Source organism: Coregonus clupeaformis, chromosome 39, assembly GCF_020615455.1.
Source record: "Coregonus clupeaformis isolate EN_2021a chromosome 39, ASM2061545v1, whole genome shotgun sequence".
Taxonomy (NCBI): Eukaryota; Metazoa; Chordata; class Actinopteri; order Salmoniformes; family Salmonidae; genus Coregonus; species Coregonus clupeaformis.
The window spans coordinates 18,520,943-18,545,279 of record NC_059230.1 but is presented as its reverse complement, the minus strand read 5'-3'; the positions used below and the strand labels follow the sequence as shown (position 1 = coordinate 18,545,279).

Here is a 24,337-nt window from a genome sequence, read left to right as displayed (position 1 = left end):
TCTCTCGAATAAGCAATTGATCATATTTTTTTTCGATATTCCTAACTTGAGAATTGTGTAATTTAACAGAGGGTCCACCACATTTCTCCTATTTGTCTGCCTCTTCAGTCCAGGGTGCATTGCATAGTGCCGTTGCAAATGTCAGACTCCACTCTGCGAGGAACATCGATCTGCATATTGAACATGTTGAGACTGTAGACTCCTAAATTGATAGTACAGTTTGTTTAGGCGATTTTACAGCCAACTAGCTACTTCACATGCTGATATTGACTTTTGTATTATTGTGTGTCGCTACGTTTGCTAGCTACCTAGCTAGCTAGCTAGCAAGCCAGCCCATAGAGAGAGCATTGCATTGTGGGTTTTGTATTCGACTTGAGCTGCAACACATTTCCACAACGATTTTCACATGTTGCTACCAACCTTATTATAATGACAAAATTAAACATTTGTTTCTCAAAAAATATTGTTCTCACATATTAGTGTTATTTAACACTGTAAATTATAGGAATAAGTGGTTTGAGTTGATTTTTCCTTGAACAATGGCCCCAGGACCTGTGGAAGCAAAATGGCTCCATAAAATCAAAGATCCACCACCATATTTTACAGTACGTGTGGGGTTCTTTTCTGCTTATGCATCCTTATTTCGACGCCAAACTCACCACTGGTGTGCGTAGCCAAAGAGTGATATTTTCATGTCATCTGACTGTAGCACCAGTTCCAATCCAAGTGCCAATGCCGTTTAGCAAACTCCAGACGTTTACATTGTTGGATGACATAAAAATAGAGCTCTTTAGCCACACACACCAGTGTTGAACAATGCATATGCAGAAAATACCTAATCCCTACTGTAAAATATGGTGGGGGATCTTTGAAGTTATGGCGCTATTTTGCTTCCAATGGTCCTGTGTCCCTTTTTTTAAGGTCAACGGCATCATGCACTTTACCTATTACCATGGACATTTTAGCCAAAAACCTGGTTGCCTCTGCCAGGAGGCTGAATCTTGGCCCCAAGTAGATCTTCCAGGAAGACAATAACCCAAAGCACACATCCAAATCCACAAATTAATGGTTAATTGACCACAAAATCAACATTTTGCAATGGCCATCTCTTTTTTTGGCATACAATATAGCTCAGTATTTGTATAATTTATTTTAGTCTTTTTTGCTCATCTTTATCACAGGTGCCAATAAAAGAAAGGGACTCTAGAGAAAAGGAGGGGAAATGAGTGACAGATGACAGAGGGAAACAGAGAAAGAAAGAAAAGGAGAGACAGTGAGAGAATTCCTCGTCTTCCTTCCCTGTGCTCTTGCTGCCAGGCGTTTAACAGAAGTTTCTGTGAGTGCTGAGTGCTGACCTATACTGAACCTGCATGGCTGGAGACAGAGAGAGAACAAGAGAGCCAGGGTGGCTGAACAGCTGTCTCCCAGCTAGGAGTCTCGTTGTCCCAGCCACTCAGAGGTCAGCACAGGGGGAGCCTGCGAAGCAGCTCAACCCTTTTAAAGTCTACCTGCCTTTGTCTGCCTTCTCTTACCTCTGAGCCACTGTAAACGCTAGGGATGGGGGGGGGAGAGAGAGAGAGCTAACGGGAGGGAGAACGGGAGAGAGACAGAGAGCTGCAGAGTTGTGAGGAGGCCAGGATCTCTGAGAAGCTCAGCACTTCCCTTCCCTCCAGCCATGCCCGTTTAAGTTCCAGGAGGCATGGACGTGGCAGGCTGGCAGGGTTTAGACAGACTGGCTCCAGCTCAGGGAACACCAGGTCAGGCGCACACAGAGCCACAGGATCAGCCCTCCTACTTGGAGTAGAACAAGTAGTTGAATCGTATAGCAGCGGTGCAATCTAACTTTCCGGAGCAGAGCTATAGGCTTGGCCGGCCCTACTTAGAGTTGCATTAGAACTTCAATACCTGAACCGTAGCAGTTGAAGTCTCAATGTGACTTTGATGCTCCACTGTGCTAAAGGGATAAGGATGGGGATGGTCAAATAATGCATTATGGGTATGATTTGAGTGACAATTTGTCTGACTAAACAGCGACACCTCCAACCTACTATGGTTCAGGTATTGAAATTCCACTACAGTCATTGAACTGAATTCCAGTCAAATCAAATGTATATAAAATGTCTGAAGGGAATAAAGATTGATGTCATTGATGTAACATTGCAGATTATTGAGAGTAGGCCAGCTCATTCTCCCAGTCACAATTATAGTGACAGCAGGGTGACACGCGTTCCTTGGTTGGTGTGGGAGCTTATAGGGACTCACGGTCCACCGACACAGTACGCTCTGATTGGATCTTTCACAGTTAGACAGCGGTCCAATTACAGGCCTGTGTGGCTGGGGGAGGAGAGGGGGACAGGAGAGGGACAGGAGCCCTCATCAGGGAGACGGCGGAAAAAGATTGCTCTAGCTAATTAAAGAACTGACAACTTTGATTTCCACACGAGCCCCGTTCCCTCAGTCTGACATCAACATGCAAACCCAGAGAGGAGAGGAGCGATAAAACCAGAACTAGAATTCTATTTCTATGGATTAAACAGAACCGTTAGACTGACAACTACTGCAGAGATCACACTGTAGTTATATGGTGAAGATGAATCCGTTCTAAATTCATATGGGAAGAGATGTGTGAGGATGTTGGGAGAAAAGGGATTGATATGGAATATATGCATTCCAATGGGAGGGATGTTTCAGCTTGGGTTTACAGTAAAACTCAGAGAGGAATAACACATTTGAATGCAGTGTGGAGAGAAAGGTCAGAGAGAGAGAGAGAGAGAGAGAGAGAGAGAGAGAGAGAGAGAGAGAGAGAGAGAGAGAGAGAGAGAGAGAGAGAGAGAGAGAGAGAGAGAGAGAGAGAGAGAGAGAGAGAGAGAGAGAGAGAGAGATAGGGGGCAGAGAGAGAGAGAGGGGGCAGAGAGAGAGGTAGGGGCAGAGAGAGAGAGAGAGAGGTAGGGGCAGAGAGAGAGAGATGGCCAAAACAACCAGACAGCTCCATTCCACCATGCTGGATAGATTTCAGATGTGTGTCCTGTACAAGGGCATCTGGCTGCAGAGCGAGAGATGATATACAGTTGACATCCCCTGATAGATATCCCTCCAAACACACACACCAACTTGCATGTCTCTCTCACACACACACACTGACTCACAACATGAATCTCACACACACAATCCAACTAAAGTGACAGTGTCAGTGAGACGAGTAGTGGTTCTGAGTAATAGACCGGAGAGGCTGGCCTTCACAGTGATGCCCGTCAGCCCAGGACACACACACACCTATCCCTGGCATGCCAGCCTCTGTCTGTCCTCCGCCTCTCCCATTGTGTCTCCCACGATGCCAGTCAATCACGCTGCCCTTGCCCTGACCCTGGCATCACAGCTATGACATCCAGGCTCCCCTGGTGCCGGGCGCTGCCCACCGCTGCCATGAATCTAACCCAGGCTCCAGGCACCCGCTCTGGGCTACGGGAGAGGGCATGCTGGCTTGCGGCTTTCCAGGCATTGTGGTCCTCTCTCGTCTATTTCAATGTCCTGGGTGCATAGTGTTCAGTCCCTGCTATAGTGGAGAGTAGGTATGCTATAGACGATAGAGACAAATATCAATGTGTGTAGCGGACACATTCCCTTTTACCGTATCCGTCTCATCCATCTTCAGCTGTTCCACATTGGCATTTCCAAATCCCTCTTTATATAGAAAGAACAGGCTTGGGGCCTCCGCTTGTCGTTTGTTCATCCTCCTGCAGTTATTTTTCGCTTGTTGCTGGTGACGAGGCTGCCTGACGCCAAGGGGCTGTTGCCGCTATAGTGTTTGTCAGCAAGGAGCAAACACATGCGCACTTAGTCACACACATACACTAAATAGTACACACACACCTCCACACACACAGATACGCACAGGCACACACACACACCACTGTCTATGCTTAACACGGCCCTGTGCGTCTTCCCCGTTTCTGATTGGCCGAACACCTGGGGACTTCCTGGGGAGGTGGTGGATGGGGGGGGGGGGAGGAAATTCTTCAACCCTAAATCCCCCTCTTCTATCCTCCCTTAGCAGCTATGGAGGGAGGGGTGGCAGGAATAATGAACCAATAGACGTTCTATTGAATGACATCATCAGATTCACGCAGGATGACTTTGAATCTCCTAATTGTAATCTTATTATGGCCAGTGTGGAGCCACGGTATTCTGACTTCTTTCTGCAATTTTTTTCTCCCTCTCTTTCTACCTCCCTCCACTCAGAGAGGAGGCACAGTACCTCGTAGGACATTTCCTTGGGGTAAATTAATGATCTAACCTGATCAGTTTCCCCTACATAGATCAAGATCAAATATTATTTCAAGGCAGGAAGAAAGGACGGATGCCTTTTAGAAATAGAGTATTTCTAGCTCAGTTGGTAGAGCATGGGGCTTGCAACACCAGGGTTGTGGGTTCGTTTCCCACGGGGGGGCAGTATGAAAATGTATGCACTCACTAACTGTAAGTCGCTCTGGATAAGAGCGTCTGCTAAATGACTAAAATGTAATTTTGATCAGAGCCATGGAGTTATTAAAATGGCTGCACTGTTCGAATACTACCACTAGAGGGACGACTTAATATCAGAGATACCTTTCCTTTCTGAAGTAGGCTGTTCAGTGTTCAGTAGCAGGGAGGGGTTTAGTTGTCAGACTGCTTAAGGGATGCCTGTTTAAGCTCTGTGCCCAGGCTCTGGTAATGGCAGAGAGGGAGAGAGGGACTAGGCGAGGGATATGTCTAGGGAGGTATTGATTTATCTCACTAAGGACAACTGCCTCCCACTGTTTCTTTCTCTCCTTTTCTCTGCTCACTCTTTCCATCCCCTCCTCACTGACTCTCTCCCTCTTTTGGTCTCTCTTCACTTTCTCTCTCTGGCCTCTCCATCTCTGCTTCTCTGTCTCTCGCTCTCTTTCTATCTCTCTCTAATCTGTTTTGCTGCATAGTGCTGGCGTTGCTGTAAAAAAAATAAAAAAATAAAAAATAAATGCGTTGTGTGTGGAGAGAGGAGCTCTGTAATTGCAGCACTGGCTTTGCACAGGCCAATCTCCTAGTCTTACCTGGAGACCCATGTGATCTAAACGACACAAACGTACACACACACACACACACACATAACACTATTGCTGAGCGATTAACCAACATTTAGTTTATTTTTCGTTTTTTAAACAACTAATTTACTGCCGTCTGTTAAATTATTTGAATTCCATTTCGTTTGTTTTTTTTCTTCTGTGAGCTCAATGCGCACATTGCAGAGTTTCTCTAGAGATAAATCAGATCCAACCTGAACTGTGCGATGTAGTTGTGAGTTGTAGTTTAAAACATGGTAATGAACTACAATTACCATAATCCCTTGCACATCTACTTGTCCGGTCTGTGTTCCTTTTACGCCTGCTACTGAAGAGAGAATAATTTGTGATCGTGAGGTGATATAGAGAGCAGCTCTATAGAGATGAGATGATGACTTGGAATGAAATAATAAAGTAATCAAATAAAACAAATGTAATATACACAACAACTGAAATATTGTATTAAAGTAAAGTAATGTGAATAAATTATGGTTAATAAGTGATAAGCAGTAATGAGCAGTCTCTACCATCATGGGACTTTTATTAAATGTTTTATTCTGTGTTGTTACAGCATTCAACCCACATAATGCACAGTGCATTTAATATTTAAAACAATAATCGAAACCAAAATCGAAAACCGTGATAAAGTTTTAATAATCTAACCGAAACCGAACCGACCTCAAAAAGCACTAATCGCTCAGCAGAAATACACACACACACACACCTCGCCTGACTTGTGTTTTCCCCCTAAACGAACACTACACTCTGAAACTCTCACCTTCTCTCTCCAATTCTATTCTTACTATCCAACTCGTATCCCTCCCTTTGACTTCTTTGCTCATCTCCCCTCCTCTTTTCCACCTTTTCTCCTCCCTCACTCTCTCCATCGAGGCTCTGCATCCACCCCCCCCTCTCACACACACACACACCTCTGTAGCTTACGTCTGACAGGTTGTACTACACACACAGGCGTGTGTATAGACCCCTGGAGAGTGGGCCTGGGTACTGCAGAACTGAGTGTATATATAGCACTGCGGTGAATAGAGGGAGAGAGGACAGCAGCTTTTTAGACAAGAATTACAGGCACATGATCACTCTACCCACGCCTTACTCCTCTACCACTACACCTACACCCTACCTTTTACCTGGCTATTGCAGCTCAAAAACCATCCATTTTGTAGCACATTATTACAGTACAGCGCTCCAGACTGTTAACACGCTGTTTTTCTGGCTTTCTTTTACATATTTGTATGATTTCCTCACCCCAGGCATCGCTCTATGGATAGCTCTCAAGATCCCGTCCCTAAACAGGACAATCCAGCGGTTGATTTTGATTGAAATGATAAGGGAGATAATCATTTTAGCTCTGGCTAAATGATGTCATGCGGTTTAATGGAAAAGCAATGAAGAGCTTTTGACGCACTGATGAGATGATGGAAATTATGAAGTGCCGTTGATGAGTCCCTGATTATTAAGCTGAAAAAAGCCCGGATAGGTTATGTACATTATGTATGAAACAGCAGAACTCAAATCCACCAAGTTTTTATATTTACCCAAAAGTGCACAAGTTGGGATTAGTGTTGCTTTATGGATTTTGAGTTTCTTGATATAATATGTCAGACTTGAGCACCGAGACTTGCCTCTAAAGATGGTTGCGTGGGATCCCAAGCCGAATATGTCTTCCTGGTATTAACCATGTAATGTGTTAAGTAATATGTGCTTATGGGTCTCTGAATATTAAATGACAATGGTTTGATGATGAATGTTTGAATAATGTAATGATGATGTTAATGCATATTGCTATAACTGAATGCTTTTCATGTTGGTTTTGACAAATGTTATAGATTGCTACTATTGATTTCATTGATGCTATTGATTTTCACTGTCCACTGAGCTATTGGCTATATCAGCTAATCATTATACAAATATACTATTTCTAAATTATTCATAAATATGTTTAACTTATCGGACTCATAACCAAAACAACCATTTAAACCTGAGGTAACTAGAATGCTGTCTAACCAATCCAAACCAGTCCGCAAAAAGCTACTACTTCCTGAAACTACCTAAAGCTGATTTTAACGTACATAACCTTGCTAAACGTTTTGCCATGTTGCCCTTTCTCTAACCTTTAACCTTTGAACCTTTGACCTTCCAGATATTAACCTGCTGCACTCTGTCTTTTCCAAATTCTCTAAAGGGAACTTTGATAATGAACGCCTGGCTATTGCTAGACAAAGAATCCCATACCGACTTGGTCGGGTAGTTGACGAGTGGCTACTCGACAAAGGTAACTAAAAACCCCTTAACACTCCACTAATGACCTAACCACTTAATCACCGTTAACCACCGCTCTGGAGGAGGTGCAGTGCCACGCAACAAAGGTGGATGTGATTGGCTCTTTACAGTTCCCCTGATTCACATATGTCCAATGCAATTGGCTTATGACCTTACCCAATGTGATTGGCTTAAACTTCACCATTCAATTATGTCACTGAGTAGTAATATACATTAGTAACACATTCAAACAGGTAGCGGCACGCTCTACAGTTTTACTGTATACTGAAAGCAATTAGACAGGTCATTCTATCTGGTAATTGGCAATTATGAAAGTATGCAAATTGCTACTAAATCCACATCCCTTATCAGCTAGCGGGTTAACTAATATTACAATGTTGCTAATGACTTTAAACATTCTTCATAGCATTACAATGAAGGTACTGAACTAAAGAGCCAGCAGTAGGCTGCACTGCACAGGGGAACCATGTCCAAAGCACCTTGACATGGGGCTGCATCTCTTCAGAGTCATAACTTCCCAATAACCCCAACATAACCCCCCAGTAACCAACCTGACAAAAAGACAGATCTTATTGGTTCCCCTTCTGCTTCTCTTCCTGTGTTTCTGTTGTTTGGTCTTGTGAAGTTTTATTAATTATGGTGATTATTATTCAAATTCTTATTCACAAAAGTGACAATTAGAGGAAGAAAGAACAACCACTGAATTATTTTTTAGACACTCCAGAGAAAAGTAGCCACCTGAAAGTCATTAAAAGTTAAAGGGACTGTTTAATGTGTCTGTTGAACTTTGTTAATAAGCCTACAGTTCGCTGTGTCGGCCTTATTCTGCCCGACAACAACGAGCACGATCGATCTGCAGTTTGGATCTGACCAAAAGTGACGATTCTTTAACCCTTTGAGTGCCAAACATCCCCCAACCTCTTTGTCTTTGTCTTGTATTGTGTGTTTGTGCTGCTGAAAGGTGGTTGATTCTAAAAACTCCCCAAATGGAGGTGTGGCCTTTGTTGCTGCTCCTCCTCCTCCCCCTTTCATTACATCCCTCTGGCCACAGTTACCTCAGTCACACCACAATGTTGGCCATTTTAAACTAGCGCTAGCTAGCTCAGCTTTCACAGCACAATAATGGGCCGTCCACATCTAGCACGATTACTAATGATAACTATAAGGTGTAGATGTGCCTTATTACACATACAATAATTATTTAGAAGAACTGAGAGTCGGCCTCTGAGCAAAGTGTAATTGTTACTTATTCCATGACTGCTAGACAAAGTGACTCCGATTTAAATTAGTTGATGTTAGCCATCACAACACAGTAAAATATGACTTGCTAGGGGAATTTTAGGGTAGATTAGTCTAAGTCATGAATCTCTAAGGCTCTAAAGGCTTTACCCAAGTTTGTATTCTGTTTGTATGACTAATAATAGATGCAGTGTCATGAATATATCACATTTTACATATTTTAATTTGCTGCGGCCGGCTGTTCTTTGAAATTGTATTATAAGTGAACCCACATGCGAGGAAAGATTCAAAATAAAGTAATTTGTATTTATGTGAGAGTCAAACAAGATAAATTAAGCGTTCCCATGTTTATTTGATAAAAACAGACTCAGTAAACTGCTCATTGCATGTCATTTGGATTAATAGATAATTTAGCATGTATTGGACAGAATCAGTATATCAGATAGAACCAGAATCAGCTGAAGGATTTAGTACACATTTTTTCATACATTAATAAGGATGATTTCATATGAATTACCAACCAGATTTAGGATCATGATGACAAGACACAATAAGAACCAAAGAATCAACACAATAAGAACCAAAGAATCAACACAATAAGAACCAAAGAATCAACACAATAAGAACCAAAGAATCAACACAATAAGAACCAAAGAATCAACACAATAAGAACCAAAGAATCAACACAATAAGAACCAAAGAATCAACACAATAAGAACCAAAGAATCAACACAATAAGAACCAAAGAATCAACAGTGCGAGAGAAAGCTGGGGAGGTTAGTATAGAGGCACTCTTACCAAAAACAAAGTTGGAGGGAGGGGAATGGAAAGAGGGAGGCAGAGGACATTTCTCAACTCAAAGGGTTAAAGTTCAAAGTTACTTTGCTATGGAAACAGACAGAGATGAATCCTAAGACCTGAACTAAGCATAATCTAACCACCTAACAGCAAACCAAACTCAACCCACACTAACTACTGAGGGCTGACTCTCCCCACATCACCCCCTCCAAAACTATGAGCAGGAGGCCAGTATGTTATTGACAATCACACCAAAATGATTCCTTACCTTCTGAACAGTAGCTAGTACACAACCAAGAAGCCCTCAGTCATAATCCTGTTATAAACATCTCTAACGAGCTCAATTGGAACTTTCGAAATTCCTCCCAAATCTAGAACTTAGACAGGATAACAACTAAACAGCTAACTAAGTGCTGAACCCCTTTAAACCATGATGAAGTGGTGCCAGAATACTCCCCTGTCCCCTCACCCCTCCTCACCCCCCGAAACGCAAAACTCAGAGGGTTAAAAACGAACCATTTAACTTGAACACCAAATTCTAAACATGGTATCTGAATCGAATTATTTTGTGATGAAACCCGCAATTATTTGAATGCTTCTTTGAGTATAAAGTTACAAGAGATTATAAGGTCCCTTTAACATTTACTGTTCCACCATGTTAGCACAGAAAATATGTTGTTTGTGTAATAACTTCTATGAACCAAAATGGGTTAAATAATATGTCATTTGTTATGTTGAATGAATGCTAATGTCTGTTCAAGGTGGTGGATATATGCATGTATGAATGAAAGAGAGTGGGGTTTATCCTATGGATATTGCAGCCTGGTCTGTAATGGTCCAGACTGCCTATCTCTTATAGACCACACCCCTCTGACCACACCCCTGAATCTGTGGTCTTCATTGCTTCAGATGTCTTGACCGGAGTGAAACAAACGTCAGTCCAGTGTGTCTCCTGAACTCATGGTCAGTCTGTGGTCAGTGTGGTCAGGTCTGTGGAACCGTATAACCACAAAGAATGGACATTTGCTCTCATTGATATAAAAACTAGCTGGGGTAGCTAGAGTAGTCAACGCACTATTCAAAAGCATTGAAGAGTGGTTTATTTTGAAACATAACGATTCCATGAGATTTCATGCTACCTTAAAGCAATAGACTTCCCATAAAGTCAAGTACGGAGTGCAATCAAGCGGTGGAAAAGGTAGGTAACACTCCCACACACACGCTTATCAATGCTCCCAACCAACTTTACAGGCTGAAGTAGAGAGGGCTTAGTAGGTATTATTATGTCTCCCCTAGCCCAGAGATGGCTGTTGGATCACACATCTCAGTGTGCAGCTCTCGTTCTCTGTTCTACTCCAGACTTTGAGGCAGATCAGAGAGAACATCTCTGGCCCTCCCAGTGCTTGCCAAATAAATCCAAAATGGCAGCACTTATACAGACTCAATGGAGGGGAAAAATAAGAGACCCAAAAGTTTTTAACAGCTCAATCCAACCAAACTCACTCGGATGTGCCCTCCTTTTCCCTCGTTCCTCTCGCTCTCCCTCTCTCTCTCTCTCACCTCATATCCATCACACCAAATGGTCTGCTGTATTCCACCGCTCCCACTCTCTCTCCCTCTTTTCTTTGTCTCTCAGTTTCTCTCTCTCTATCGCTCTCCCTCCACATCCTCAGCAGTTTTCTTGGCACGCAGACACCGCAGCCTCTTTTCTTTTCGAACAACCAGAATAAGATACGGTTTCCTAATCTTTCTGGGGAGAGAGAGGAGAGAGATAACAAAATAGAGATTACAAATAACCAGCGAGAATCCATTTCCCTTGTTCTCCTTCTCAAACCAGTAAAACGTTCCGCTTTTAGCCAATGAAGTATATTTACTTCCTGGCTTTACTCCAGTCACAGAGAAGAGAAGAATAGCTGGAGCTACAGTTTAAAATGGGAGCAGTGTGGCGTACATCTGGGTTTAGGGAGGATACCAAACTCTCTTGTGCCATTAAGAACCCAAATGGAACGTCCAGAGACTTGTTTAGGTGGACGAAACTGAGATGGAAGGAGGAGGAAGGGAGGAACACAACACACCACAAGGCCTTTGAGTCAACAGTGGTGCCTGGACAGCTTCTAGCGAGCTACCCAGTGAGCTGGGTTTAATGTTCAGTGTTTAATGGCCTGGTTCAAGCGCCCCCTTTCTCCCTAATCGAGAGCAATCGAGTCCTCCTAGTCGGTATGATGCCTGAGCCCAAATCGACCTTCTCTTGGCTGGGCGCTCATCCAGACAGGACATGCTTGAGCCCGGCTTTATTACAGAGATTTTTCTAACCGGGCCCCTCACAGGTGGGGCCGGCTCTGTGGCCCCTGCAACCCACTCCAGACAGCCCATGATGAGTTGATTTGGCTCACACGCTGCATTCTCCTCTTTTACCTCTTTTCATTAGCTCTTTCTCTTTTATTACAGTTGTGTTGGAAAAACAGAAAGACATTTTTCCATTTGTAACTCGTAGAGGGAAAAGTGGTCGTGAGACTCCGGTTCCTACTGGCTTAAATAATGGGGCACTTTGGCTGTGTTATTCCTTTCCCTACCATGAAATGGCCTAGAGCAGGGTTCTTCAATTCCGGTCCTGGAGGGCCGAAACACCTCTGTTTTTCATCCTCTCCTTCTAATCAGGGGCTAATTCAGACCTGGGACACCAGGTGAGAGCAATTAACTACCAGGTAGAAATAAAAAACACAAGTGTTTCGGCCCTCCAGGACCGGAATTGAAGAACCCTGGCCTAGAGCAAGGGTATCCAACTCTTACCCTACGAGGTCCAGCGCCTGCTGGTTTTCTGTTCTACCTGATAATTAATTGCACCCACCTGGTGCCCCAGGTCTAAATCAGTCCCTGATTAGAGGGGAACAATTAAAGAATGCAGTGAAACTAGCTTCCATGTCCAGAGTTGAGTTTGAGGGGGCTAGAGCAGCTGGAGTGACTGAAGAAATAGGATCTGTCGCGAGCTCACCGATACGTCGCTCACCAACTTCCTAGATCTCTCCAGATATGTCATGATACGGAAAAAGCCACTACACCCTGTCATATCTAGTGTACTGTACCCTATCTGACGTCCTGTACCTTAGCTTACTGCTATGCCTCTCACCAACTTCCTAGATCTCTCCAGATATGTCATGATGCAGAGAAAGCCACTACACCCTGTCATACTGTATCTAGTGTACTGTACCCTATCTGAAGTCCTCCTGTACCTCCCCGCCACAGTGTCTCTATCTACGTCCCCTGGCCCCTGAGGGCCTCACTCCTCCCTCACGCAGCGCTTGCTCTCCTAAAGTCACGGTGCATTCCGCCCCTCGCCTTCCTTTGTCAAACATAATTAATTCAGAGCGTTACCAAATCGCCTACTTTTCCAGTGGAATAAAAAAAAGTGAAAGACTTAATTAGCAAAGAGCGCCTTGCGCTAAGGAGATAACTACTACCCACTTCATAATCAACTCTGTGCACCCCGTTCTGTCTTGTCTCAGAGGTTGGAAAAGAGGAGGGCAAAAGGGAGAAAAGCCTGTGTTTTTCTTGAGATTCCCTGTGGAATCCTGGAATTGAGTGAATGATTCGCCAACGGCCAAGCAATACGAAAGGTTCTCGGTGTAAACATTCCAAGCTTCTGTCAATCAAAATTCCACAAGCGGCGCCTTCGCTGTGGAGGAGCCTGGGTAGTCCATCCATCCGGCCCACTAGCCGAGTTGCCACCGCAAAGCACTTAAGATGGTAGCCTCTTCTTCTGTGCCTATGTGTCACACTCTCTCTCCTAGATAATACAGGCTATGGAAGAAAGGGAGTATAATGATGTTGGAGAGAAAGAGGTCTCGCCAGTCTCCACTTCCAATCCCTCCCTCTGATTCCTTCCACTGGAATGCCATTAGATCCAGAACATCCATCCAGAACATCCATCCCCCCTCCTGCCACCTCTCCCCCACCTTAGCCACTTGGATGGGGCTGAGCTGTGTTCGAGCCTCCCCTCCACATCCACTGGAGGTTGCAGACTTGCTCTCATTACCTAAGCCTTCAGACAGGCAATCTGTGCAATAGCCAGCCGAGCGTGGCCGGACTCGGCCCACTCCTCCACGGCTCCGTCAACTCAGCCGGTAATTACCGGCCCCGGCTCATCTTTTCTCTTGTCGAGAAAAAACATGGAGATGGATACACGGATGTAGATTCGCTACACCCCACTGAGCGATTCCCTTCTGGTCAGTGTAGAGTGAAACAGTGATACAGTTGATGTGAACAGGTTTCCCACGGAACTAGTAACTGAGTCCCGTGGTTTTTCTCTGCCGAGCCCCAGCGAATGCTGCTAGGTTAGCGGTATCATTAGCTCGAAACAAGAAAGGGAAATGGGGAAGCTTGCATTGTATGATTCACTGAAGTTGTATTACTCCTACATGCGTTTAGTTAGCATGTCAATGCACATGCTCTCTATCGCTCCCTCTGTTTCACTAACTCCTCCTTTTTTCTCTACCCTGGTTTCGCTCTCATTCCCTCCACCTTTTCTTCTCTCAATCATTGGTTGACACTCTATCGCTCCCTCTGTTTCACTAACTCCTCCGTTCTCTCCCTTGATGTACTTCTCATCATCTTTCTCTCACTCTCTCCTTCGACCTTTTCTTCTCTCCATCATCCCTGGTTAACACTATTTTCTAGCCCTTTGTCGCTCCTCTCCTTTATCAGGCCTGTGATCTTCCTTTAGCCCTGCACTTGTTTGTCTTCCTCCCTCTCTCCTGTCATTTCACGTCCCAATTCTCCCTGAAGTCCCTTCTTCTTTCTCCTCTCCCCTCGTCATATCGTTCACTCGGCTAGGCTATAGTCTCTGAGTGTCTTATGGCCCTGTCTATCTCCATTCATTTCAGCTAGAAATAAACAGAGAACAGAGAAGTTGCTAGAAAAGCCAGGCCTCGAGGGACCCCACTTTGAGCCAATGAGCAGTCATTTTGACTGGAACATTCTAACAGTCTAATATATACATTTCATATATGCTATCGGAACATTTTTTCCTTTGGTTGTGTTTATGAAGGTCTTGGGTAACATTAGAATACGAAAATATATATATTTCAAAGAACACAATAGCATTTTCATTAGTTTATGTTAATGTAGGCTATCTGCTGCCGAGTGCTCACCTGTGGAGCGCATGGAACAGTGGTTATTCTTGGAAAAGGGGATCTTTTGAAATAGAGCTCATCTCCTCAATTTTGAGAGTTATTTGACAAAGATAAGTGTTTTGGAAACCTCAGAACCTGATCTTTCTGATACTATATAGATATCAAAACGTCTTAACTGCGTGTTACTCTGTAGGAGGATTTAAAAAAGTAACTTTTTGGCGCTCCAGGAAAAAAAAATGACTACCTTTTTAAACTGCTTATAAAACAAATACTTGTGTTAAATATACTGTACATATTTAGGAAAAGTCAAGGACAGAGGGGGGCGTGAAAAAGAAAATGGCAGAGATACTGTATTTCAATTTTAAATGAATATGCCTGCCTCTGCGCTTCTAGTGTTTAAATAGAAGGGCCAATATTAGGAGTTATTATTTCACCATCAATCTGGCTCAATTTCTCGCTCATGAAAACACACCCGAAGAAATCACTTACGGAAATGTGCAATCTCAATCTCATCACTTTGTTTTATTTCATCATTCTGTTGTTTCATCTAACCACTATAATTTCGGAACAACCATTGAGGGATACAATTGCAGTCAAAATTGATTTTCATATCCGGACATTACAAGCCCGAGAACAATTCAACCTTTCTCAATGATTCCTCTCGCTGTCACGCCCTGGCTCTGGGGACTCTTAATTGTTGAGCCAGGGTGTGGATTTTCTATGTTTTGTTTGCTATGGTTTTCGTTCTAGATCGGTTAGATCTATGTTGGCCAGGGTGGTTCCCAATCAGAGGCAGCTGTAGCTCGTTGTCTCTGATTGGGGACCATACTTAGGCAGCCTGTTTTCACTAGTCATTGTGGGATCTTGTTCCGTTAAGGTTTGTGTGATTTAACCTAGGACTTCACGTATCGTTTGTTTATTGTTTTGGTTCGTGTATGTACACAATAAAGTATGTACGCTTATCACGCTGCGCCTTGGTCCGCTTCATCTATCGACGATCGTGACACTCGCAAACAAATATTTCCCTCTCCAAGAAAATGACAACCTGTGTGTGATAAGCAAGATGAAGCTCCTCCCCCGAAAATAGACGGATATTCTGTCACAACCAAAGCCTGTGGCATTCCACTGTTCCAATGCACATTCCACTGTCGTTCCCCCCCTCCCGTAGCATTGGCACTAGGGGATCGTTAGCTCATGCCCTCAATGAGGAAATCGAAGCGGAAATGCATCTCTCACCTCCTGGCCAATCAGCCGCTAAGCCCCCTTGTGTGATTTGGTGAGCACCGCCACCTACACGTCCCCTTCCCCAGATGCCCCGTTTATGGAGTGAAGAGGGAGGAGGAGCATTCATCGCTTCCCTGATCCTCTCTTGTTTCCGAGTGACCAACCTACTGGAACTATTTTCCAGGGCGCTCCGCTGATGACAGATACAGTGTGAGAGACTTAGAGAGGGTCGTGATGAGGCCGGAGTGTTATGACACTCCAATGCAGACTTCTTTCTCTGGCTCAAGGGATTTACATGACAACATGCTAAGCTATCTCTCACAGGGGGAAATAACACACAATACAGCCATGTTCTAATGATATAGAGAGCAAGGGAGACTGAGGTGGGGGCAGAGAGCTTTATTTATTTATTTTATTTATTACCTTTACTTTACCAGGTAAGTTGACTGAGAACACATTCTCATTTACGGCAACAACCTGGGTCAGGTGTGATAGAAAAGGAGAGAAAGAGAGAGAAAAAGAAGAAGGGAAGATCATTCAGGAGGAAGAGGGAAACTGATAAAAGATACCTGTAGAAAGAAGGAAGGTCAGATAGTTACAGACAGAGGCGAGAGAGAGAGAGCAAGAGACAGAGAGAGAGAGACAGAGAGAGAGAGAGACAGAGAGAGAGACAGAGACATAGATAGAGGGAGAGAGAGAGAGAGAGAGAGAGAGAGAGAGAGAGAGAGAGAGAGAGAGAGAGAGAGAGAGAGACCATCACCGAAGTGACTTGGACACTTTCATCACAGAGGGACGTCCATCACTCTAGAGTCGGCAGGGCTGAAGTTAATTGGGTAGTAGTGTGTGTTTCATCCTGTTGGCTGTTTAAATGAGGGAAAGCTAGTGTCTGTCACCCTCCTATTCCAGCCCAGTCTCTAAGCCCAGCCCAGCTGAGCCCCGGGCCCTAGGGCCATTAGGTGTCAGTCTAAATATATTTTCATTACAGTGGGGTTATTAATTGGGAAATTACAATGCTGAGAACAATTCAACCCGTCTTGACATTTCCTCTAGCAAAAAAATATATTTTACTGATATTTCCCCTCCAAAAAATTACAGCCCGTGTGTGATATGCAAGAAGCCCCATCCCCCTCCTCCCCCCGAAAATATATTGACTTCCTGTCAAAACCAAAGCCTGTGACATTCCATTGTTCCATTGCACATTGGTGATTGAAAAATCATAATGTGTACCCACAAGACACATTAGTCTCGAAGCAACCAAACATATGATAAACGACTTATTTATGCGTTTATTATTTTTTTCGCATTTTATTTCCTTTTGGTGGATCGTTAGCTCATGCCCTCAGTGAGGAAATCAAAGCGGGAATGCATCTCTCACATCCTGGCCACTCTGCTAGGCTATCAGCCGCTAAGCCCCCTTGTGTGATTTGGGAAAGGCGCAAGTGATTGCGGCCCATAATGCGTTGAGCACCCCTTCCCCATTTCCTATATGCCGTGTTTATGAAGCGAAGAGTGGGGAGCATTCATCGCTTCCATGATCCTCTCTTGTTTCCGAGCTACCAAGTGACTGGGACTATTTTCCAGGGTGCGCCACTGATGACAGATACAGTGTAAGAGGCCTTAGAGAGGGTCATGATGAGGCCAGAGTGTTACAACACTCCAAAGCAGACTCATTTGTCTGACTGGAGGGATTTACATGACAACATGCTTCTTCACTCTCCATACAGCAATTATCCTCCTTCCCTCTTATTCTCCTTTAAATCCCTCCTTTATCTCGCTGGCTTTCTAGCATATTCTCTGTCTACATGTTTTCCCTAGTGCTATGCGTATCCCCAGCGCTAGCTAGCTAGCGTCATCCCCTGTCAGTCAAATAGACTGGATGTTCTCCCTCACGAATTAGAACACAGAACATTCATGTGGATTCAGCAGGGGGAAATAACACACAATACAGCCATGTTGTAATGATAAGGAAGAGAGAGAGGGAGATGGAGCAGAGAGAGAGGGAGCAGATAGAGAGAGGGAGCAGAGAGAGAGGGAGCAGAGAGAGAGGGAGCAGATAGAGAGAGAGAGAGAGCAGAGAGAGAGAGAGAGAGAGAGAGAGAGAGAGAGAGAGAGAGAGAGAGATACCCGCTACAATCGTGCAGTACAGTCAGCAGCAAGCAGTTTAGCAGTTACACCGGTGGGCCCCGGTAGCAGTAAAATAATAAAACCAAAAGCTTACTTTGACTTGGAAGCGTTCCAGTGTTGGATAGCCATAACCAGCTAGCTAACATAGCATCCCGGCCTGTTTGAGTAGACTAAACTAGCTAGCTGCGTTTGCTAGCTAAGTGAAAAAAAATACAACAAAATATAGTTAGCTCTCTTTCGCTCTCTTTCTTGCTTCTCCTTCATTTTTGAAGAAATTAATTTGTTCAAAACTGTTCAACTATTGTCTTTCTCTCTCTTTGAGTCAACTACTTACCACATTTTATGCACTGCAGTGCTAGCTAGCTGTAGCTTATGCCTTCAGTACTAGATTCATTCTCTGATCCTTTGATTGAGTGGACAACATGTCAGTTCATGCTGCAAGAGCTCTGATAGGTTGGAGGATGTCCGGAAGTTGTCATAATTACTGTGTCTATGGAAGGAGGTGAGAACCATGAGTGTCCTAGGTTTTGTATTGAAGTCAATGTACCCAGAGGAGGACGGAAACTAGCTGTCCTCCAGCTACACCATGGTGCGAACCATGAGTGTCCTCCCCTTCCTCCTCTGAGGAGCCTCCACTGTTCCCTCTCCAAGAAAATGACAGCCCGTGTGTGATATGCAAGAAGAAGCCCCATCCTCCTCCTCCCCCCGAAAATATATACATTTCCTGTCACAATCAAATGCCTTTGGCATTCAACTGTCAACTGGCATTCAACACGAGCAGTTCATAGCATGGGTCATAGCATCTGTGCTAGGGGATCGTTAGCTCATGCCCTCAGTAAGGAAATCGAAGCGGCAATGCATCTCTCACCTCCTGGCCAGCTGGCTAGGCTATCAGTCGCTAAGCCCCCCTGTGATTTGGGAAAAGCGCGAGTGATTGCGGTCCATAATGCTTTGAACACCGCCACCCCCACGACCCCCTTTCTAGCATGTTCTCTGTCTACGTGTTTTCCGTAGTGCTATTCTTATCCCCAGCGCTAGCTAGCGTCATCCCCTGTCAGTCAAATTGACTGGATGTTCTCCTTTACGGATTAGAACACAAAACATCCATGTGCATTCAGCAGGGGACGAGACACCAGGGGATAACACACAATACAGCCATGTCCTAATGATAGAGGGAGAGGAAGAGGGAGAGGAAGCTGGGGGCAGCGAGCAGTGTTGGGGAAGCTACTCTGAAAATATTGTTTACCAAACTACCAATTACTTCACACTGGAAGAAGTTAAGCTACACTAAAGATACCCTAAAGAAAAATATAGTTTACTTAAAGGTCATGTTCATTCAATATCATGTTTTTCATGAAATTTGATGATATTTGGATGAAACCAGATCAAAGTAGGATGACCAAAGTATGAAAAATGACTGTTGCTTCTACATTGATCAAGTTTGATCATAAATGTACTTGTCCCCTCCCCCATCTCAAACACTTGGATTCAGGTGGTGGTATTATTAAGGGCATAGGGTGAAATCACCCAAACTCTCATTTTAATACACCAATGGTAACATGATATTCTCTTACCTAATTTAAATAAGTACCGCCTTGTAACCAACATCAGAGAAGGCGTGTTTGCAGAGGGGCGTAGTTTATATAGCTAGATAGCCACCACACTGGTGTCAACATTTGACTGTAGGGTGTCAGCAAATATAATTAAAAGTTTACACTTCATCTAAGATACTTACATGTCTCCCCTTTCATATGTGTCTGTTGTTAGCTAGTTACTGGCTAGCTAGGTCTTCAGCCAGCATGGAACAAAATAAAGGGTTGTTCTAAGCTCTGACGCAGTTGTCATGGCAACACATCCGTCAGTGCTGCTGTGAACCGCATCACAAGAGACATGCCAAATGGGGGATGTATAAAACAATTGACCTCATTAATGCAATTTCAATGTTGTTTGAGTTGCTTTGTGTTTCACCAAATTAGCTTGAGATGATTTTACTGCCACACTGCTCACGGCATCCAAGTTTCTTTACATATGCACTTCAAAGAGTTGTAAATCAAGGTGAGCTCATGAATATAAGATCCCCACCCACTCAGTCTGTCTTTTCAAACTTCAAACTACTTAGTGAACAATTATCATATCTAAATCTAAAATGTCATAGACTACAAATTACAAGAGCAGATCACTCTGGAATCAGATGTTAACGGAATGTGTAATTTAGCCTATTAAATACAAACAGTGTGCCTAAATAAGGCAGGTCTGATGCTGAAAAAGAAAGGTAATTATTGCCTACTGCACCCAAATGTTAGTGTGTAGTTAGCTACACCACAACATGACAAAAAAAGTAATTAACTACTGAAAACAGTAACCAGATTTGAATTTAGTTCAACTACCACCAAGCGACTGCAAAATGTAGTAAAATGACTAGCTGAACAACAGTTCACTACTCCCAAACGCTGGCAGCGAGCTATATGTCAAGTGTGTGAGAGTGAAAAGGAGATACAGAGGGAGATAAGAGGGACTGAGAGATATGATAAGAGAACGAAAGAGAAAGAGAAGGGGAGATGAAGCAGGAGAGTCACTGAAAGATAGATAGAGAGAGAGAGAGAGAGTGTGAGTGAGTTATAGTTAGACAGATAGAAAGATAGATAGAGAAGAAAATATAATATGAAAGCAAGCGGGAGTGAGAGGAAGAGAGAGACCATCACCTAAGTGTACTTGAGCTCCTTCAGCGCAGAGCGACGTCCATCACTCTACAGTTGGCAGGGCTGAAGTTAATTAGGTAGTAGTGTGTGTGTGTCTTCCTGAATAAGTGTTTTAATGAAGACCAGCTAGTGACTGTCTTCTCAGCCTAGATTTTAGAATCTCTGAGCCAGCCAGCCCTGGGCCCTGGCCCTGGCCCCAGGGCCAAATGGTGCCCATCATCATAAGGGCCCATGGAGAGAGGGAGACCGGACCACTGCCACCTGATTCAAGACCCAAATTGGTTCAATAAACCCTCATCAATGCACCCCAGCCCGGTGCTGTCCACTGAGAGGACACACACTGCAGACGGCCAGGCGCACACACACACACTTATATACAAACAGAAAAAATGTGGTTTTCCAAAAGGCCACCTTTAACACACGTAAAGGTCACCTCCCTGACACATCTGACAGCTCACGCACGTTATTATGCACACACGAACACACACACACACATACCCTTGTGTCTTAAGCTGTCTGATTGCCAGTCGTTCAAAGACCTTCCCTTCTCCTCCTCCTCTCTCCTCTCCCTTCCTCTAAACCCCCCCAGCCTAAATTGCCCCTGAATTGACACGTCAGTTTCAATTTGACTCGGCAGGCCCCAAAACAATAACTTCATCAGCCCCTGTTAGTCTCCTCTCCATGAGACAGCCACACAAACAAACACTGATTCCCTCTCTCTTCCGGAGGGCACCTTTTCCTCTGACTGATGTTCAAGAGGTAATAGAATGTCTTCAAGCATCCACCAAGGACCTCACAAATGTTGAATACTTGACTGTTTTAGTTCACTTTCTCTCAGCATACGCACTAACTTCTCCCAGTACAACATAACTGTGTACAACAATACTTTTACAGGCTAAAAGTATCACTCGGCTGTATACAGTATTCCCTAGCTTCTGCATAGCTACTGGAAATTCCATATTTCACCTTAGTAGTTTGCTGATGATCACTGCACTCATTTGGGACAGGAGTTGTTCCTGACCGCGTGACCTGATCATGATCAAACTCCTGCCCCTAAGAACCAAATCTAATTTCAGTCTTCTCACTGAGGATCACTACACTCACAGGGGAGAATGTTAGGTACAGGAGTTGTTGGGTGGCCACGATAGAGCGTGGTAAGCTGAGAGGTGATTTAGAATCCAGGCTCTGAGACAGACGGACCGTGTCCTCTCCTCTGCTTTGCTGTCTGTCTATCTGGAGTCTGGACTCCCCCTGGAGAGACAGGGTTGCTGAGACAGCACCTCTAAAACAGGAGAGCCACTGGGCTGACGTGTGTGTCTCTGTCCTCTGGTCAAGGACGAGAGATGATCCTCCCTCACAGTGGGGGGACCAAGTACGTGTGTGGGAGGAGATCAAGAGTGAGTGTGTGGGTGTGTGTAGGGTTGGAAAGTGTGTGTGTGAACAACATGTGGTGTGTGTATGTACGCATACTTGTACCTACTACGTGCCAATGTTCTGCTGAATCTTCTTTGCTGATGTCCATCCTCTACCAAGTCTCCTCCTTCCTTCCACCACTATCACTTTCCCCAACCAAACATGTTGAGCAGCATCTTCACAGAGATAGAGTGAGAGAGAGCTATTATGGCAACAGCACATATGCCCCACATTAAAGGAAAACTAAAAAAAAATACCAAAATATAGTAATATATTTAGTTAGGCAGGCATTGAGGGGATGGGAGAGTATCCCTATAGGGGTTCAGATGGACCTAATGATCACATCTAATGATGGCATGTGTAATGGACTATCTCACTGGAGGCTTTATGCCTGGGACATCTGCACACAGTATACACACACAAACACACACAGACATGGTCATAGACACACACACGTACGCTCATACACACAATACCTTATTAAGCTAGTAAGAATGTCATGTCTTTTCTCTTAATTGAAAGGGAATGGGAACTATTTTCCATTTCTGTCCTCTAAATGATTGAAGTGTATCCTCTAGGGGTTTGTAATGTAGAGGACAGTAATGTAGAAATGTAAACATAATCTTTATAATTACACATATTGTACACACGTTAGATGGACACGCGTGCAAACACACACACACACACTCCTCCCCCGTAAACACACTCAAAGTATCCCATTACCATGGTCTGCCATCACTGGGGAGTCCATCCCACACATACTAGTGTGCATGAGCCATATCACACGCGCACACAAACATGCGCACGCACGCACGAACGCACACACACACACACACACACACAACAGGCATTGAATAATCCATAAAGAGGGCCAATTTAGCTTCTCCTCTGCTCCTTCCCCTCTCTGCAGTAATTACCTCATCAAGTCTCATTTTAACCCACTTCCTCCAAAACAATATCCTACAGTAATCCCCCCCCCCACCACACCCACCGGGAGGCCCATTAATGTGGTCAAGGGTCATCACTTCTGATATCCAACCTGATTGGCCCAGCATGACACCCCATCCACTGAGAAAATGAGTGTGAGGGAAGCAGAGGGGAAAGAAAAAAGGACTGATATCAGCAAAGAAAAATAGGATCTTTTTTTATTTTTTTCAACTCTTCAGATCACCCCCCTCCACCAACCCCTGGTAACACATTAGTAATGGAACTTGCAAATGAGCCGAACCCTCATCTGTCCAATCCAGATGTATAGTAATGACTGGAGGACCAGAAGAGAGAGCTGTTGAATTAAACATTCAACCATTTCCACCGAAGTGGTTTATTTTTCCTAAACGGCTTCTCCGTCTCCGTACTTTGGGATGGGACGTTGAAAAAAAATCTGTCTGAGGCACTTCATCATTTGTGCTGCGTCTCAGGTGCGTTGGGGTCAATGACACCAGGCTTGGTAATGTATTCCATCTCTGTGGGGAATGAGATGCATCTCCACCCAGCCCCCAGCCTCAGGGTCAGCCCACGGCTACACTCTGCAATCTATTTGACTGCCAGTTTCCACATTCTTCAGGCTCTGCTGTGAAACTGAGTGGCCCGTGTTTGTTAGAATCGAGCCATAATGGCCGCCACCTGCAGCAGCACGGCTCAGGCAAGGTTATAATATCCTTAACGTGTTACCAGGGGAAAATCCTCCCATGTGATGGATACTGTCCCCCGCTGTTTCACTCTGTCTGTCTATGTGTGAGTATAGGGAATTGGGATGTGTGTTGGGCAGCCTACGAAGAGACAGAGATTGATTGCGTCTTCCTTTGCCGCTTCTCTCCTCTTTCCGCTTTCTTCTTTCTCTTCTTCTCTCTCTATTTGTTTCCCTGCCCACCTATCAATCTTCACCCCCTTTCTCCTTCTCCTAACCCCCTTTTATCTCCCACCTCTCTCTTCCCTCTTTCTCTTTTCTGCATCCCCCCCGACGTTCTCTCCTCCTCCCTCCACCAGGTCGACAGTTGACCATCTTCAACAGCCAGGCGTTCATCAAGATTGGCGGTGGTGGCGGCGACAAGGCCCGTCACTTCCAGGGCCAGATCTCGGGACTCTATTACAACGGGCTGCAGGTGCTCAAGCTGGCGGCGGAGAGCGACCCCAACGTGCAGGCCCAGGGCAACCTGCGGCTGGTGGGCGACGTGCCCTCTGTGCTCACCACGGACACCACCAGCACCACGCCGCTGGCCGACATGTCCACCACCATCATGGAGACAACCACGACCATGGCTACCACCACCACCCGCAAGCAGCGCTCGCCCACCATGAGGGACAGTGTCACACAGGTTTGTAGGGGAGGACTGGG

At 44.6% G+C, this 24,337-nt stretch overlaps 1 protein-coding gene across 2 annotated transcripts in view; it reads left to right on the top strand.

The window, feature by feature from the left end:
* The window catches only part of LOC121554279 (neurexin-1-beta), a 256,949-nt gene that overhangs the window by 211,329 nt on the left and 21,283 nt on the right, over positions 1-24,337 (top strand). The window contains exons 4-5 of one of the 2 annotated variants that reach the window (XM_041867759.2): positions 7,279-7,368; positions 23,989-24,317. In XM_041867759.2, the coding sequence (XP_041723693.1) occupies positions 7,279-7,368; positions 23,989-24,317 (419 nt within the window). The remainder of the gene's footprint in view (positions 1-7,278; positions 7,369-23,988; positions 24,318-24,337) is intronic. The other variant, XM_041867760.2, reaches the window with a different exon arrangement.